The sequence below is a fragment of the Oncorhynchus kisutch genome, linkage group LG6 (genome assembly GCF_002021735.2).
Source record: "Oncorhynchus kisutch isolate 150728-3 linkage group LG6, Okis_V2, whole genome shotgun sequence".
NCBI classification, from domain to species: Eukaryota; Metazoa; Chordata; class Actinopteri; order Salmoniformes; family Salmonidae; genus Oncorhynchus; species Oncorhynchus kisutch.
The window spans coordinates 77,798,039-77,815,586 of NC_034179.2; the positions used below are offsets into that span (position 1 = coordinate 77,798,039).

Here is a 17,548-nt window from a genome sequence, read left to right on the forward strand (position 1 = left end):
TTAGCCAATACGCTATCTCAGTATAGGGCCTTTGTTGGTTTGATCATTTTCATCTCTAGTTTCTCAACGAGGCAGTTCAACGAGAAAAGAATAATGTAATAATGTCAGCTATTGTCATTTTAGCGCCATATCTGTGGAAATTCTGACGAATTTCTATTATTATCCGTTTTCGTTATTGAAACCACACAACGTGTTTTTCCGCCACGGCATTGGACCTGTTTCCAATCTGAAGACATGCGTGATGAATTTGGCAAATCATCTGCAGCTTTTTCGGTAACGTAGCCCACCCACACCAGCCCAGTCGCCCGTTGCCCTGGGGTATCAATAGGAAATGTGGAAATCCCAACAAAGAACTAAATCATTAAACACAAACAACCCAGGGCCTTCGAACAATACAAACGTGCCCCCCGCTTCTGGCATTCCTTTTATGGATTGGCAAGTGCAAATCTATTACTTTCAGCATAATACCAGTTTATTCTCAGTTGGCTATTAGGCCTATATAAAATACAATTTAACAGTGTCATTACGGACTGTTATATATTTGAAGGTGTGTGTTTTCAATTGAGTAGCAGGCCGATGGTTTCCTTGTTCATGAGAAATAAGGCATATCAATTACATTTTTCTCAGTGTGTAATTTCTGACATTATGACCGTTATGTTACCTCTCGCTAAATAGGCTTCTCATGGAGGAAAAATAATGTCAGCAAGCCTTAGCCAGATCTAGTCATATGCCTATCACGAAATTACAAGTAGGCTAACTGCTACATTTAATTGGCATAGTAGCCTAGTTTCAATATGCTCGAATATTATTCCTGTTGCTATTATAATAGCAGCATGTTATTAGCATAATTAGGCTACTATACATTTCTATATGCCACATTTCCCTCTATAAATGGTAAAAGTTGCAAGGCGCCGTAAATTCTCTATCTATAGGGATAGACACCTTCTGAAGGTGACCCTTAGGCCTACTGGTCCAACAATTGTTTTTGCCACTATAGATATAGATTATGGAGTTTGCTCATACTTCTCTTCCGTCACTGCAAGTCCCCACTATCAACACAATTATTGTTAATCTTCACTCTCCTTTGATTTGTCTCATTTACCTTGGCTAAAACGAATAGGCCTACCACGTGTATTTTTGATCGATCTAGATTGATTGATTTAATCTAGCCTTTCAATTATTGCAGAATTTTGAATGTGGGCCTCTGGCTGTAGTATATGAAGTGATATTTTCACAACCATTATGCCTTTATCCAAAGCACATCATTTCTTGAAAGAAGCATTAACCTAATAAAAATGATTCCTCATTTGATTTGATTAAACTTCATGTCTAACTTCGTATTTTCAACATTTCTAACTCAACACGCTTCCCTATATTATAGTTGTTTAGTCGGTGCCATTTGTGCAAAATGTTAGAATTTAAGCCTCGATCACACCTATAGTGTATAAGCAAAATGTACGCAGTATCATCTGGATATGTGTGCAACAAAAGTTCAACATTCACCATCTGCTACTGTTTCTGTCAAGCAGTCTATGCATACAATAAGATGCACATGTTCGATTAATCCAACATATGCACCACACAGAACGCACTGCAACTGCCTCTGTAACACAATGCTGCAAGCCAAATGCAGCGTTCCATTGGAAATGAATGTACTTTTGGTGTACCAAAACACAATAAAGCTGTCGGTGTGATGGAGGCTTTAGGCACATTTTTATTGTGTAGCCTTTCATTCATACTCTCCTCCATGTTTTGCACATGGGCATATGTTGCTAAAATATTATAAGAAAAATGTTCGAAGCGCCCTTTAGTAGGACATTATTATTTATTCAGAAAAAAAGCGTATACTGAGTTATCTTTGTTTTTGGCGCTTCACGAAATTACAATTATAGGCCATTTTCTTTTTGAAAATGTGTTATTGATGTGGTGATAGTTCAGATGATCTAGGGCGGCTATATGTCTACTCCTCCATATATTTGATATTTCGAATAGCCATCTACAAGTAGGCCTTGGTCTAATAGGATAACATCATTTTCCCCCACCATATTGATATTATAGTTGTCACTTATTAAACGAAAGGTAATTTACTGAATGGAATTTGAAATATGATGTTGATTTTGGAGTGATGGGATGATGATAGGTAACGGTTGGTACTTTGGTACCGATTGCCTTGTTTCGATTGGTTAAGAGCTTCTCCTCGATCATAACCATGACATCACAGTCACCTGATCCAATACGGTTACAGTTCCAACAGGAAACCAACGAGAGAGGATGCTGGACATCTTGGAAGTCTCACGGTGCTTCATAACTTTCTCAGCCTCCCTTTTCTCCGTTTAAGGCGAGAAAGTTGTTCCATTTCATGTTTGTTTGGAGATAAAAAGGCTTTGGATTTTTTGAAGGATTGTTTTTTTTCTCTTGAATAACTAACGTGAGAGGGGGCAGAGCGCACATATTTTAAGCTTGTTTTTTTTGTGAATGGAGAGGGCAAAGCCTTGCGCGTGAGCATCTATCCCTTTCAAAGAACTGACCCTTTCCCACCTGTTGGGGCAGGTGGTTTTGGCTCTGCCCGTGGACTATGACATTGGACTTGGAGCCCATGGAAGATTTTGTTATTGACGTAGTGGGAGAGGGACTCAGGGATAACGGAGATGAGCATCTCGTGTCCTTACCTTTGGAAGAGGCGAGAAGCGCAGAGCATGAACCTGACACTTTTTTGTCTTCGAGCGGGCAGGACGAGGATAGGGACGACTACTCACCCACATCGAAGCGTCCTCCAGCAGCAAGTAAAAGCCCGGCGTCGGTAAAGCCTCCGTACTCCTACATCGCTTTGATAACAATGGCCATATTACAAAGCCCCAAAAAGCGTCTTACCCTCAGCGAGATATGTGACTTTATCAGCCACCGATTCGTTTATTATCGTGAGAAGTTCCCTGCCTGGCAGAATTCCATCAGACACAACCTTTCGCTCAATGACTGCTTTGTCAAAATGCCCCGGGAGCCTGGTAATCCAGGGAAGGGAAACTACTGGACGCTGGACCCCAATTCTTCGGACATGTTTGAGAATGGGAGCTTTCTGCGTCGAAGGAAGAGGTTCAAACGCCAGCATTTTCGTTTCGGGGTGCTCAAGGAGCAACCCCTTGAGCCCAGTGGCTTTCACAACTTGTATAGTACTTATGGACTTGGCACAGCGGGTCTTCAGCTACCCAGTTTGGAGATATATCCGTTCGGCTTCCATCACCATGCACACTCGTCATGCGCGCCCACCATCCCACCTGTTAGCTGCCTGCTACCGGCTTTGTCGAGCCTGTTTACCCGGAACACTTTCGCTGCCAAGGCTTTTCTTCAATCACAGCAGCCTGTCACTATCGGGTCCTTCAATCCGAGCCGCTGTGCCACCTTTTCTTCCGCTTTGACCTCCTGCGCTCCCTACGCGTCCCCTGCGCTGTTCCACTCCACGGCGTCACCACATCTCGCCAGTTTACATCAAGAATATCAGAAATTACAAACCCAGCGCAGCACCTCTGACCTGGCTAAATGATCAGTGCTTGTGAATATTTTAGTTGTGTTTCAGACTTTACATTTTTAATTTGTATCTCAGGTGATAGATATTTTTGACGCTCTTGTGGAAAAAGTTATTTGGCAAATGGTAATTGGATGGACTTTCTTGTTGATCTAGGCCTATTTGAAGAGTTCTTAAGAATGCTGTAGATGTATGCCTTGCATTGATTACATGTTTCATAGCATCTTGCTTTTTACTGTCTAATGTATGAAATTACATTTGTCAATTGAAATGCAAATATTTAACTGACGAGTTTCCTTTTACATTCGGAAAGAAATAAAGGGAAATATTTAAAACAATATATTTAACTCAGTCATTTTCTTATATGCCTTTGCGTCACTGACCTGACAATGTTGGCACAATTGAAGATCTGTAATTGATGCCTTTAACAACTGATGATTGCATAGCGTATATTTTTAATCAATGGAAATATAGCTGCATTTAAAAAAATGTAAAACTATAGTAGGCCTAAATGCGTAGTGGACTTGATTGCATCTTTCAGCAGGAAAACCATTTAATTCAAAATGTTGTTGATTGTGTAGATGATGTGTGGGTTAAATTATGTTCAGAACCTTTTACAAAATTAGGGTCATTTTAGTTTGGCTGGTTAGCATTTCTCTAATAATAAAATATGATGTTATTCAATGATATGATGTTTAGGGCTGCATGTAAAAAATGTAAGCCTATATTAGGTCAAATAAAATTATTTAAATAATTGTCAAATTTTGACGGTATAGCTTTAAAAGTGTCTGTCGAAACAGGGACTGAGGATCAAGCGATGTGCGGAATCAAACGATATAAAGATCACATGAACGAGATGCAATATTGTGTTGACTAATCTATTCTAAATCAAGTATCCTGGCATGTTATGACTACATGTTGAGGATTTTCTGATACTACAATTGAAACATTTTATTTTTGTTCGTTTTTTTATGGCTACAATATAGGCCCTACTGCAATTATTTATATATCATGAAAATCTCTCAATATGGCAGCATCTCGCTGTCGTTTGCCATTCATCCCCAAAAACTGACGCTTAAACACATTGTAAATGAATGCTCTTTCTAAATTTGAAGTCTAGAAGTAACGGTCTGTGCAGCTGCGCAGCTTTCAGATTGTCAGTTGAGTTACACCACATCCATCCATTTGTTCAACATCGTATTATAATGGCCTGATTTTGCGTCATTCTCCACACAGCCTGCTCGATCTCAAACCAAAAATTGAAAAAATCTGTACAACATATTCAAAGACTTCATATTTTCTTGTCGGATTATGAGGTAATTTCTAAATCCGCATTTGGTTGTCTCTCTCCAAAGCATTCCTTATGAGATCTTTTCCTATAAATGTTTTAATATGTTTGTATGGGAGATGTAGCTTGAGCTTATAACTTACTATTCAAGAGGTACACCACAAACGAACCGTTGCCAGTTGAGGATTTATTCAAATATGTGTTTAAATAGACATCGTGATTTAACTCGGTTTTGCTAGAACCAGATTCGTGGAATAAAGTTCTATTAGTCAGAAAATAAAAGCAATATTACATTGTAAGAATATTAAAGCCCTGAGAATTCTGGATGTTTTAAAACAATATTTTAAAGTAATTAATAACAAATAGCTTTATAACTTGATAGATATCACAATCAAGTAAAATGGTGATACTGTATGCTATATATTTGTAAACATAAAAGGAACAAAACATAAAAGGAATATAAAGGTTTCCTTAGCCTCTTAATATCGGTTAAAATATCTGGAGCCACATTGGAGATGATTCTAGTACTGTTTCAACCCAAAGGAACAGACATTTCTCATGCATTATAATGAAGATTGAGTATTTGAGACAGATTATTCATGTAAATGTTGAATTATAAAATTAACCATATTTGCTGTTTTCTTTTAACGTCCTTGTTTGGATTTATTGTGTGTTTTTCTTTTACTTCTATTTTTATTTTTTATTTCACCTTTATTTAACCAGGTAGGCTAGTTGAGAACAAGTTCTCATTTGCAACTGCGACCTGGCCAAGATAAAGCATAGCAGTGTGAGCATACAACAAAGAGTTACACATGGAGTAAACAACCAACAAGTCAATAACACAGTAGAAAACGAAGGGGGGGTCTATATACAATGTGTGCAAAAGGCATGAGGAGGTAGGCAAATAATTACAATTTTGCAGATTAACACTGGAGTGATAAAAGATCAGATGGTCATGTACAGGTAGAGATATTGGTGTGCAGAAGAGCAGAAAAGTAAATAAATAGAAACAGTACGGGGATGAGGTAGGTGAAAAGGGTGGGCTATTTACCAATAGACTATGTACAGCTGCAGCGATCGGTTAGCTGCTCAGATAGCTGATGTCTGAAGTTGGTGAGGGAGACAAAAGTCTCCAACTTCAGCGACTTTTGCAATTCGTTCCAGTCACAGGCAGCAGAGTACTGGAACGAAAGGCGGCCAAATGAGGTGTTGGCTTTAGGGATGATCAGTGAGATACACCTGCTGGAGCGCGTGCTACGGATGGGTGTTGCCATCGTGACCAGTGAGCTGAGATAAGGCGGAGCTTTACCTAGCATAGACTTGTAGATGACCTGGAGCCAGTGGGTCTGGCGACGAATATGTAGCGAGGGCCAGCCGACTAGAGCATACAAGTCGCAGTGGTGGGTAGCATAAGGTGCCCTAGTGACAAAACGGATGGCACTGTGATAGACTGCATCCAGTTTGCTGAGTAGAGTGTTGGAAGCCATTTTGTAGATGACATCGCCGAAGTCGAGGATCGGTAGGATAGTCAGCTTTACCAGGGTAAGCTTGGCGGCTTGAGTGAAGGAGGCTTTGTTGCGGAATAGAAAGCCGACTCTTGATTTGATTTTCGATTGGAGATGTTTGATATGAGTCTGGAAGGAGAGTTTGCAGTCTAGCCAGACACCTAGGTACTTATAGACGTCCACATATTCTAGGTCGGAACCATCCAGGGTGGTGATGCTAGTCGGGCATGCAGGTGCAGGCAGCGACCGGTTGAAAAGCATGCATTTGGTCTTACTAGCGTTTAAGAGCAGTTGGAGGCCACGGAAGGAGTGTTGTATGGCATTGAAGCTTGTTTGGAGGTTAGATAGCACAGTGTCCAAAGACGGGCCGAAAGTATATAGAATGGTGTCGTCTGCGTAGAGGTGGATCAGGGAATCGCCCGCAGCAAGAGCAACATCATTGCCAGACCGTGCTGTGTTACACCGTGCTGTGTTACACTGAACATGACAGGAAGAAAATAATGTTAGGTTTCTTGGGAGGAAAGTATTTATTTAATTCTATTCTAAGTCTAGTTTAGATTGATGACTACTCTAAAGCTTTTGGAAAGGGCTGATGGATAGAAGTACAATATCCAATTCAGTCTAATGCAGTTTGGCAACCATTGAAGGAGTTAATGTAAAAGATTGTTGCCTGATGGCGAATTGTTAAGTTGCTTGACTGAGAGAGAAATACACAATGATTTTCTTTGTTGGTCCCCGTTTGAATAAGGAATACGTTTGATTCCTTAAATGTACAGACTCGCTCATACTGGGTCACACTGTTTATTTGATCCTTTTTGTGGTCATACATTTTTTTTGCACATGAAACACTAAACATTTATTATTGCTATTGATCATCTTAAACAGTGTGGTGGGAATTGTGTTGAAGTAACCTTAATTGATCCAGCATGAGATTTGTATCATCTGACAGTAAATATTTAGTGTTCGAATGATACTTATCTGCTTGAAAGAAAACTGAAAATACCACTAATGGGTCTTTTTAGCCCATGTATCGAACAGAGACTGTATGATAACAGTGTCAGAGCCGTAATGCCATCTTGTATTATGTGGTCAGTCATGATTAATCTCAGAACTCTGGTCAATTAGAAAATAGATCAAGTGTAAACTCTGGGACAGCCAGTGCCTTCATTCATTATACTAGCATCGTCAGGCCTCGGCAACATATACAGTTGAAGTCGGAAGTTTTACATACACCTTAGCCAAATTCATTTAAACTCAGTTTTTCACAATTCCTGACATTTAAACATAGTAAAAAGTCCCTGTCTTCAGTCAGTTAGGATCACCACTTTATTTTAAGAATGTGAAATGTCAGAATAATAGTAGAGAGAATGATTTATTTCAGCTTTTATTTCTTTCATCACATTCCCAGTGGGTCAGAAGTTTACGTACACTCAATTTGTATTTGGTAGCATTGCCTTTCAATTGTTTAACTTGGGTCAAACATTTTGGGTAGCCTTCCACAAGCTTCCCACAATAAGTTGGGTGAATTTTGGCCCATTCCTCCTGACAGAGCTGGTGTAACTGAGTCAGGTTTGTAGGCCTCCTTGCTCGCACACGCCTTTTCAATTCTGCCCATACATTTTCTATATGATTGAGGTCAGGGCTTTGTGATGGCCACTCCAATACCTTGACTTTGTTGTCCTTAAGCCATTTTGCCACAACTTTGGAAGTTGCTTGGGTTCATTGTCCATTTGGAAGACCCATTTGCAACCAAGCTTTAACTTCCTGACTGATGTCTTGAGATGTCGCTTCAATTTATCCACGTTATTTTCCAGCCTCATGATGCCATCTATTTTGTGAAGTGCACCAGTCCCTCCTGCAGCAAAGCACCCCCACAACATGATGCTGCCACCCCCGTGCTTCACGGGTGGGATGGTGTTCTTTGGCTTGCAAGCCTCCCCCTTTTTCCTCCAAACATAACAATGGTCATTATGGCCAAACAGTTCTATTTTTGTTCCATCAGACCAGAGGACATTTCTCCAAAAAGTACGATCTTTGTCCCCATGTGCAGTTGCAAACCGTAGTCTGTCTTTTTTTAATGGCGGTTTTGGAGCAGTGGCTTCTTCCTTGCTGAGCGGCCTTTCAGATTATGTCGATATAGGACTGGTTTTACTGTGGATATAGATAATTTTGTACCTGTTTCCTCCAGCATCTTCACAAGGTCCTTTGCCGTTGTTCTGGGATGGATTTGCACTTTTCGCACCAAAGTACGTTCATCACTAGGAGACAGAACGCGTCTCCTTCCTGAGCGGTATGACGGCTGAGTGGTCCCATGGTGTTTATACTTGCGTACTATTGTTTGTATAGATGAACGTACCTTCAGGCATTTTGAAATTGCTCCCAAGGATGAATTTGTGGACTTGTAGAGGTCTACAATTTTTTTCTGAGGTAGGCCTTGAAATACATCCACAGGTACACCTCCAATTTACTCAAATTAGCCTATCAGAAGCTTCTAAAGCCATGACATCTTTTTCTGGAATTTTCCAAGCTGTCTAAAGGCATAGTCATATGTAAACTTCTGTATGTAAACTTCTGATCCACTGGAATTGTGATACAGTGAATTATAAATGAAATAATCTGTCTGGAAACAATTGTTGGAAAAATTACATGTGTCATGCACAAAGTAGATGTCCTAACCGACTTGCCAAAACTATAGTTAGTTAACAAGAAATGTGTGGAGTGGTTGAAAAATACATTTTAATGACTCCAACCTAAGTGTATGTAAACTTCCAACTAAGGTTGAGTCACTTTCCCTGGTCAGGTATAAGACCTCAAAGTCAAGTGCTCGTCATGCGTCAGTCAATGGGTCTGTGTGAAAGCTTTGTAGATGATGCAGAAGTCAATCCTCTTTTATCAAGAACAAATAGAGAAAGAGACAAACAAACTATCAGAAAAGCAGAGGAGTGCTGTTGATTGACAGAGAGAGAAAGGAGTGACATTTATCTGCGGGGAACGTCACTGCACCTGACAAAATAAGCAAGACAGAAACTGTGCATGCATGTCCTCTTGTATGTGTGTTCAGCTGTCCTTTATCACACATGACTTCTCCATCCCTGTCGTAAGGGAAGAAGAAACTTGCCAATAATCAGTTGTGTTTGACTTTATTTTACTTCCTTTCCATTTTTCAAGATGGGTGTCTAACAGGATGTGAGAGAAACTGTTACTACCTCCTCTTTTTCTATCATTGGAGACCTGTTGCATTAACCCCTGGTCGGCACCACCTCTCTCCTACATTCTCTCTCTTATAGTCTCACTTTTGTTCTTGTTAAATGGCATGTGAAAGAATGTTCCTTGACTGCCAATTCATTTAGAAATGAAATATGTAAAAGGGCTCAGCAATTGTAACAACAATGACACTGGGCCTTAAATTGAATATGTCACTACAGGAGACTCCAATCGATGTCACATTATGGTTTTTCATAACACTATGAACATGATGAATGTAGGTTTATGTGACTCCCATCAGTGATGCGTGCCCTGTTACCGCTCCAGGTTTCTACTCAGTTCCACGTGGATTATCAGTTATGACTTATTATAACTCACATCTTCCCTCTGATGTAGAGGCCATTTCCTGGGAAAAGTCTGTCGATTTAGTCAGAAGTCCATTCATGCCTGACACGGTTGCTATGCCATGCTTTCATTCGAGCATTATTAAGGCCAAGCCAAACAGGCAAGGTAAACTCATTCCTCCAACACCCACACTCCCCTTTCTTCCTTTCCACAGCCAGATCACGGGGCGGAGAGTGGTGCATTGTGGGATAGCCTTAGCTAAATCAGTCATTAGATGAAAAACAAAGTTTCAATGTTATTCCTACATGTTATTTCTACATGTTACAATGTTTCAATGTTATTCCTACATGTTATTCCTACATTTGAAATGCATCATTTGGAATGAGTTCCCTTGAATGTTTTTATTTTCCTGAACTGTTGAGAGTGGTTTGTAAGTTATTTAAACTGATTTAATTGAAATTGATTGAAAGAGACCAAAGACAATACGAGCATTTAAGTAGAGCACAATTTAAAAGGGATTATCTGTTGGCTACAGTGATCAGAATTGAGGGGGTGGTAGTATCAATGTATAGAGGGGGAAGCTACAGTAAGTAGGTGGCATTTTGAGTTAGCCTTTGAAAAGCTAGCCCTGTGCTACGGCTGATCAGAGCAGAGGTTTTCTCCTCTCACTTTAATGGCTGACTTCCACAGGCCCGGCTTGTTGGCGTTTGCTTTTCCTGGCAGGGCTGATCCCTGCTGCCCCGCTTTTGAGAGTTATTCAATTATATATCCTCCACCCTCTGCGTCTCCCTCTCTCCCCTGCTTCACCGGTCTGTGCTTCACCCTGCCAGGACCAGTAAAAAAGGGTGCTGCATTGGTGCACCGTTCTCCAGTCTCGTGCCCAAGAATTTATGTGTGTGGGGCGGTGGAGGGTAGTGCAGTGTGTTTTTGGAAAAGGGACCCCCCCAACCCTCAGTGCCAGCAGATGACAATGACATATAGCAGGAAAGCCACCCAGAAGGAGAATGATCTCACACCTCAGCCACGCGCTGAGAGAGGAGGGAGGAAGAAAAAGAGGGAGATCTGGGTAGAGAGAGGGAGGGAGAAAAATATGGAGAGAGGGGTAGAGAGAGGGAGCGAGAAGGTTTTATAGAGATGGAGATAAAGAGATTGCAAGGCAGGAAAAGGCAAGTAGGCATGGGGTCTGATTAGGTGCCTGATAAGACAAGGGTGAAGTTCTCGGAGTTGGTGTCGAGACTTAGATTTCCTGGTGTTAATCATAGAACCCTAATGGACTTCGCCTCTATACCCATGAATTGACTAACCACACCCTAAAACCCACTGACTCCCTATATATTTCAGAAGAAACACCCAACTTCTCTCACGAAACACCAAGATCAAAAATATTCTCGCAAACAACATCAAAATATCCGCAGTTGCGCTCTGGGCTTTATTGTTAATCGACAGGCTCATTATAACATCTGTGAGACAAAAACACAGGCCCTCTAATGCAGCCATTATGCAGTTCAATGGGTGGCATTTGGTCATGACCCCCCTACTCTTCCCAATGCCCCCCTTCAATCTTACTGGTACCCTGCTGCGTCCCAGCTGGCGACCTCATGCCCTCACCATTTTCCTGCAGCCTGGCACCTCTTAGGGCTGGTGGGTGAAGAGAGCTCTACCCAATGTGCCCAATGGTTGGGCAACAAGAATCGGGCAATGTCATGTACTCTACCTTCTTGTCGTCATCAAGTCCAGACCCACAGGTATGGACCAACAGCTCTAACCCTAGCACAACCGTGGCCAACAAGAAACGCTAGCTAGCATATCCTCAGAGAGCTCAGATCAAAGGCACTGAGGGGTGATGTCACCCACAGCAGCCCCTTAACCGCCTATTGCACCAAATGAGCGTCATTAGCCATACAAACAAGACTAAAACCTGATGTCATTTAATCAAAAAGAAGCAGGAAGCACAATTAACATCTGGTCCAAGACGTGTCAGAGTGGGGTCAGGCTAGCCGGGCTCTGATTACAGTTGTAGTAGGCCTATGGCTTAACGAGAATAACTCTAACCCCAACCTGGCCATGGCCTGCTCTGGCCACCTGATCTCTGAGCAAGACAGAGTGGCCTGCCTGCTCCACCAGGCATCACCATGGAGACGTGATGAAGTTTGGAAACTCTGAAGTTAAAGAGTAACAGTAGGGGATAGGTCCCTCCTTACAACCCCCTCTCTCTCCAGTTTTGGTTTTCTTCCTTCTCTCAATAACGTCTGCAGTGGCATATTACAACTTGGAAGTGGATTTTAAAGGGGCATTGAAAATGTTGCCAGAATGGGAAAAACATGGACTGGCTCAATCGAAGCAGATTAGGCAGGCGAGCCAAACCTCACGCTTTGTAAAAAATAAGAAAAAAAGACTTTTTAGGTTGGTGCTCAGACCAACCGCATAGCAGGGAAGCCAAACCTAGCCCTCTCCCTCTACTGAAAAGAATGGCATCAATGACATAAAGAGAGTACATCCATTGAATTGGCACCTCATATCTCTCACCCTTTGCTACACAATGTCAACAAAGTCACTGCATCCCTGAGGGTGCTGGTATTGGAGCAAAAGCCTTATTTTATCAGTGCTGCAGGTCTGGTTTGGGGAAATTACAAAGCTAATTCAAAGGCTTGTAAACAATGGAACAGTAACATAAGTCCAGTAATTCTTACTGTATGTAATGAATGTTGTGTTATACTATGTAGCAGTGATGTGATAAAGCTGATTGCTGTGAAGTTCAGAGATTAGAGAGTAAGCGTAAAAGCACCGCCCTGCCACCCAATCTGTCGGCCAGCGAGCCGTGTTGCCTCCGTTGGTGGTCCCTGGTGTAAGCTACATTTTCCCCTTGCTTCTCTCTCCCCTGTTTTTTTTATTATAGCAAACACAAAATGGTTCCTAATTCACTGCTGCTAGAGGGGGGTAATTTGCGGCTTTTGGCTGAGTGTCGCAAGCCCCAAATTTGAAAAAGCTGCTCTGGGGAAGGCATTCTATAAGGCAGTAGAGCTACAGTAGGGAGAATCACTTCAATGCATCCAAAGGAAAACAGACACAGCTAAACATGATGATCTCCATACTCAAAAGGCATTTATGTAATAATAACTTGGGGAAACTGAAACCCTTCCTTCTGAGCTTCTGCCAACAATCGGAGCTCTTTTAATTCATTGATCATTGTAATATGTGCTCACTCCAAGTAACTCTTGTTTTTAAATTGCATACACAAACATTGTCTTTGAAATGCAGTATGGAATCACCATAGTATGTCTGTTACTTTCATTTTCATAGCAGACTCTTTCTTTTGTCAGTAGAGCAGCAGTAGAGTTTGTAGAATTTAAAACCAACTGGCGAAACTTTAAAATTCTGGTTAAGATACATTTGATATGTGATCGTTCCAATTTCCGGGAGGATCTATCAAATGCCAACGGAAGTCCTCCCTCATTGTGCTGACAAATGTGAGAAAACAGTAAATAGACTATTTAATCATAGACTATTTAATCATTTCTAGTGGGATACACTGACAAAATATGACGTCAATATCAATATTCAACATGTTGGAAAAGTAAGCAAAGAAGAGAAAACAATTAATACAACAGAAACCTACAATTGGTTGGGGTGATATCTTGTCTGTGTGTGGGAGAGAATCTGGATCTCTCTTCACACTCTGAGCAAGCAGTGACTCAGCCCAGGGGTTTCTGAGCGCTCCTAGCTCAGTCGACACAGGGGCCCTAAGAGGTGCTCATTCATTGTGATTAACAGGGTCCTCCTCTCTCTCATCCTCTCCTCGATGGCTTCCTCTCTCCTCAGGGAAAGCCTGCAGGGATGTTTGTCTCTTTATTTTTATCCGGCATGGTTTTTCACTTCCACAACAGCACGTCATTACCCAGAGTGTTTAAACGCTTAAGTACAGTTTGAAGGGGAGAGAAAAAGCACTTGCAGTGCACAGCTCTACATTAACTCTGCATCACTCAGGGGAGAAGTAAAAACCTGCCCTCTGAGCAAAATGAAGTCAATAAATAAAAGTAGCGGTTGTCAGATGTCTGGAACAGCTTGAGAGGATTTGAACAACAGGGTAGCCCACCGTGTTGAAATGAGCACTGCTAACTTTGGGCCGTCTCTTCAGAACTCCCCACTACCAGTTGCTGAGCGCTATTGACTAATGAGGTTGGGCCTGGTGCATGATAAGACAGTGTTAGAGGAGCATTTAATCCATATAAAACACAGTCTGTTGAATGACACAAAGTCGCAGCAGTGCAGAAAGGGAAGAGAGAGCAACAACTTAAAACAGATGGGGTAGGTAGAGCCGGATTACTCCATTGCAAGAATATAAGAGGAACATAAAATGTGTTCCTGGGTTTAGTTAGATGGGAATAACACTTTGATAATTAAACTGTGCTCAGGATGTTGTTCATCCACAGGTTGCCTGGAACCACAGGCAGAACTCATAAAGCATGTGGCTGCAGCTGCTCTGCTACTATTTTCCCAAGTCAATGCGATTGATCATAGGTCTCAGGGTAGATCCAGAGGAAGCTGCAGGTGTGGGGAAGGGAAAACACAATCATATCTCAAGTCAAACAAATGGTGTCTCCACTGATGGAGATGGATGGAGGAGCAGCATTCCAATCGATGCTGGAGAGCTCCACTCCTCAGCCCTGGGTGCACTTGGCTGCATGGGCCAAACATCTGGAGAGGGAAGGAGGGAAAGAGGGAGTGAGGGAGGTGAAAGCTGTTAACTGATCGGCTGTGTTTATCTAAAGAGGCACGGGACTCCTGCGGAGGAGGGAGCCCACGAGTGAGCCTGTGTCAGGGAGGAGAGTTCACGCCCTCGTCGCTTTTCGTTCTCTTTTTCTCTGCATACTCATCCCCCTCACCCTCCTGGTCAGCTGAATGGAGGGAATGCCAGTCGAAGAGGGGATGCTGGTCTGGTCTCTGGCGCAGACACTGGTGGCAGGCCGCTGCAAAACACAGCATGACCACTTCCTCAGCAAACTGCTCCTCTCTTCTCCACAGTTCTTCCCTCTTCGTTCCCTCTTTCCCTCCCTCTATCACCCTCCCCATGTCTCCTTCTGATGCTCAGGGAGCAGGAGACTAAACCATACTTTTCTCTTCTTTTGGGCCTTTCCCCTGTCTTTCCCCCAGCAGCCCTATAAAACGCTGCCCCGGTCTTGTTTTCTCTACAAGTCAAGGGATGAGCTGGGGCTCATAAAGTGGGAGCTCAGAGGGCAAGCGGAGGTCTCAGGCTCTGTAAAAGAGTGCATGGGGGGGGGTCTGGCAGAGGGAAAATATAGAGTTATACGTAGGACACCTTGGGAGCATTTGATCCCTGTGAACGTGCGCGGTCTGGGGAGGACACGCTCTGTAAATTTCCCTCCCATGTGCTGTGTTCTCAGTAACGGCAGCCCGCGCTCGTAAAGAACGAGACAAAAAAATATAGGGATGACAGGTGCCAAAAGCGGGAATGTGAAAAAAGTTAATGATGAAAAACTATCACTGTGTGTGTTTCTCTCTGTGTGTGTTTTGTGTGTGTGTGTGTGTGTGTGTGTGTGCATGTGTGTTTATACTGCTGATGGCACCGTGAAGGATTTATTTAAACAGATGTGAACCCTCAGTGCCAGGTTGACCTCAGGTCCTACTTGGCTACACTGAGCCTGATCTATTTGCCCTGGAAAAATAACACTCCATTTAACAGACTGACCTGTGGAAAAAGAGCTCGCAAATACATTGTAACATGTCCAGAAATAAAAGACTACACTCGCTCAGTTTCACATTTTGCACATTCTACTTTTGTAATTGAATATTAATATGACCCAACATACAGTATACTGGATTGCAGACAGAAACTATATATGAGTCCGTCTTTGTCCTTGTCCTCTGTACAGGATTTGAGCAGAGTTACAGTAAACCTGGGAGGTATATATCCTTTCAGACTCAAATATAAAACACTGGATTTATACACTCATTGACCGACGACAAACTTTATACCAAATGCACTGCACGTTAACCACACAGCATGAGAGTAGGTAGTGCAGGGGCTGCAGACAAGAGCCATAAAGAGAGGACATTTATGTGGCGGAGTGGCAGAGGGGAGGTCAGAGCAAGAGTGAAGTGTGGAGGGGTCAAAAAGAATGGGGAGACAGCAATGTTTGGAGAGGAGACAGGAGAGAGCAATGCTAATTTATACCCTGCTAATTGGAAACAGCACAGCTCTCCACCTGAACCGCATTCCGGGGCCCTATGGCCAGCCCAGCACTGGGCCCGGGTGGGCAACGTGGGAGGGTGATGAGGAGGTTAGGGTCAGTGTCAATGGCGGCTTTGTTATTGGGGAGGATTGCTCCCTCGCCCTACAGATGAGACAGGGGTGAGTGTGTGTTGGAAATGTTCAAGGGGTCACGTTGTTGTGACAGTCCCAGACACTAGGCTGTAGAGGGACCACCCTGCCTCAAATAAGGAAAAGTCGACACAATCTGTTACTTCTTCAATCTGACACGATCTAAAAATATACACGACGCAGTGAGCGCACTGACCGACCGACTTCAGCAGTCTAAAATTACTAGGCAAATAAATATGACAGCCTCCAAAGATAATTACTGTTGTACAGAGACCATGTTGAACCACGTTGAGTCATGGCAATAGACGTGAAAACACAGGTGAATATTTCAAACTATGGCTGTGAGTTACTGAGCTTAGTGTCTGTAATATTTCAATGAATGATGAAGTGTTCAGATGTTGGCTGCAACTCTAGTCTGGCGGTGTGATGGAAATGAAGTAATCTTGGAATGTAGATTGAAAAAACATTGACATTTCTTGATGTGCTTCATATCTGAACGGCAGTTCTACATGATCTGTTTACAGGACTCTGTCTGTGTCTAATGTAGGCCTATGGCCCCATTTAGGCCCATTTTCCTAATAGTGCTGTATGTGCTATTGATAAAGCAAACCATACAGTCACTGCTAAGTGATGGGCTGTCAGCATCCACACAATGACAGGCTTCACTTAATACACTGGGTATATAAGAGCAAAGAATAGATAAATAGATATGTGCAGAAAAGCCAAATTCCTCCAAAACAAAAACAAGACCGGAGTTGAAAGACACAACGCTGAAGTCAGACATATGGGGAGCATATTGGTCGCAGATTTCTGATCACACAAATACTACTTTTCCTTCTCCTTCTGGAGGGAACATAATACAACAAAGATTGAAATGTGGTGGAGGCTGTTTTGATTCCCTTTAAAGGCGTGTCGGTTGTCTGCCTCGCTTGAGGATATTTGGGGGAAAAGGTTTTTTCTTCTTTTCTTTTTTTCCCAGTTCACGTGATTGACAACTTGAGTCTGCACACATGGATGAGTGTGAGTCTCTTGTGAGTTATTGTGCGACACACACACAGTCCTACTGTAGTGGTCTGTAGACAGACATTTGTCCATTGAATCTGCGATGTGTGCTTTTTTCTATCTAGCAGCTATTCCTAGCGGCACCCAGCACCGAAGCACATCAAAGTAGCCCCGATCTGTCTGTTTCTCACACGGTTTGTCTCTCACACTCTGATTTCTCTCTCAAGCCCACGCCTTTAAACAAACCATGCACAAACTGAAACACATTGTGTAAGAATATGCTATGTGAGGGATTCAAATGTTTCTTTAGATCATGTTTTGATTATATTTTCATATTTTAATTT

At 42.3% G+C, this 17,548-nt stretch overlaps 1 protein-coding gene across 1 annotated transcript; it reads left to right on the top strand.

Annotated features, from left to right (window-relative positions):
- Nucleotides 1-2,233: 2,233 nt before the first annotated feature.
- On the top strand, nucleotides 2,234-3,852 carry LOC109883094 (forkhead box protein D2). Its single transcript, XM_020475146.2, has one exon. The coding sequence runs from the start codon at nucleotides 2,576-2,578 to the stop codon at nucleotides 3,536-3,538; it is 963 nt and encodes a 320-aa protein (XP_020330735.1). The 5' UTR covers nucleotides 2,234-2,575; the 3' UTR covers nucleotides 3,539-3,852.
- Nucleotides 3,853-17,548: the final 13,696 nt, after the last annotated feature.

Coding starts and splice junctions, on each gene's coding strand:
- LOC109883094 (XM_020475146.2), top strand. CDS start 2,576: ATGACATTGGACTTGGAGCCCATGGAAGATTTTGTTATTGACGTAGTG.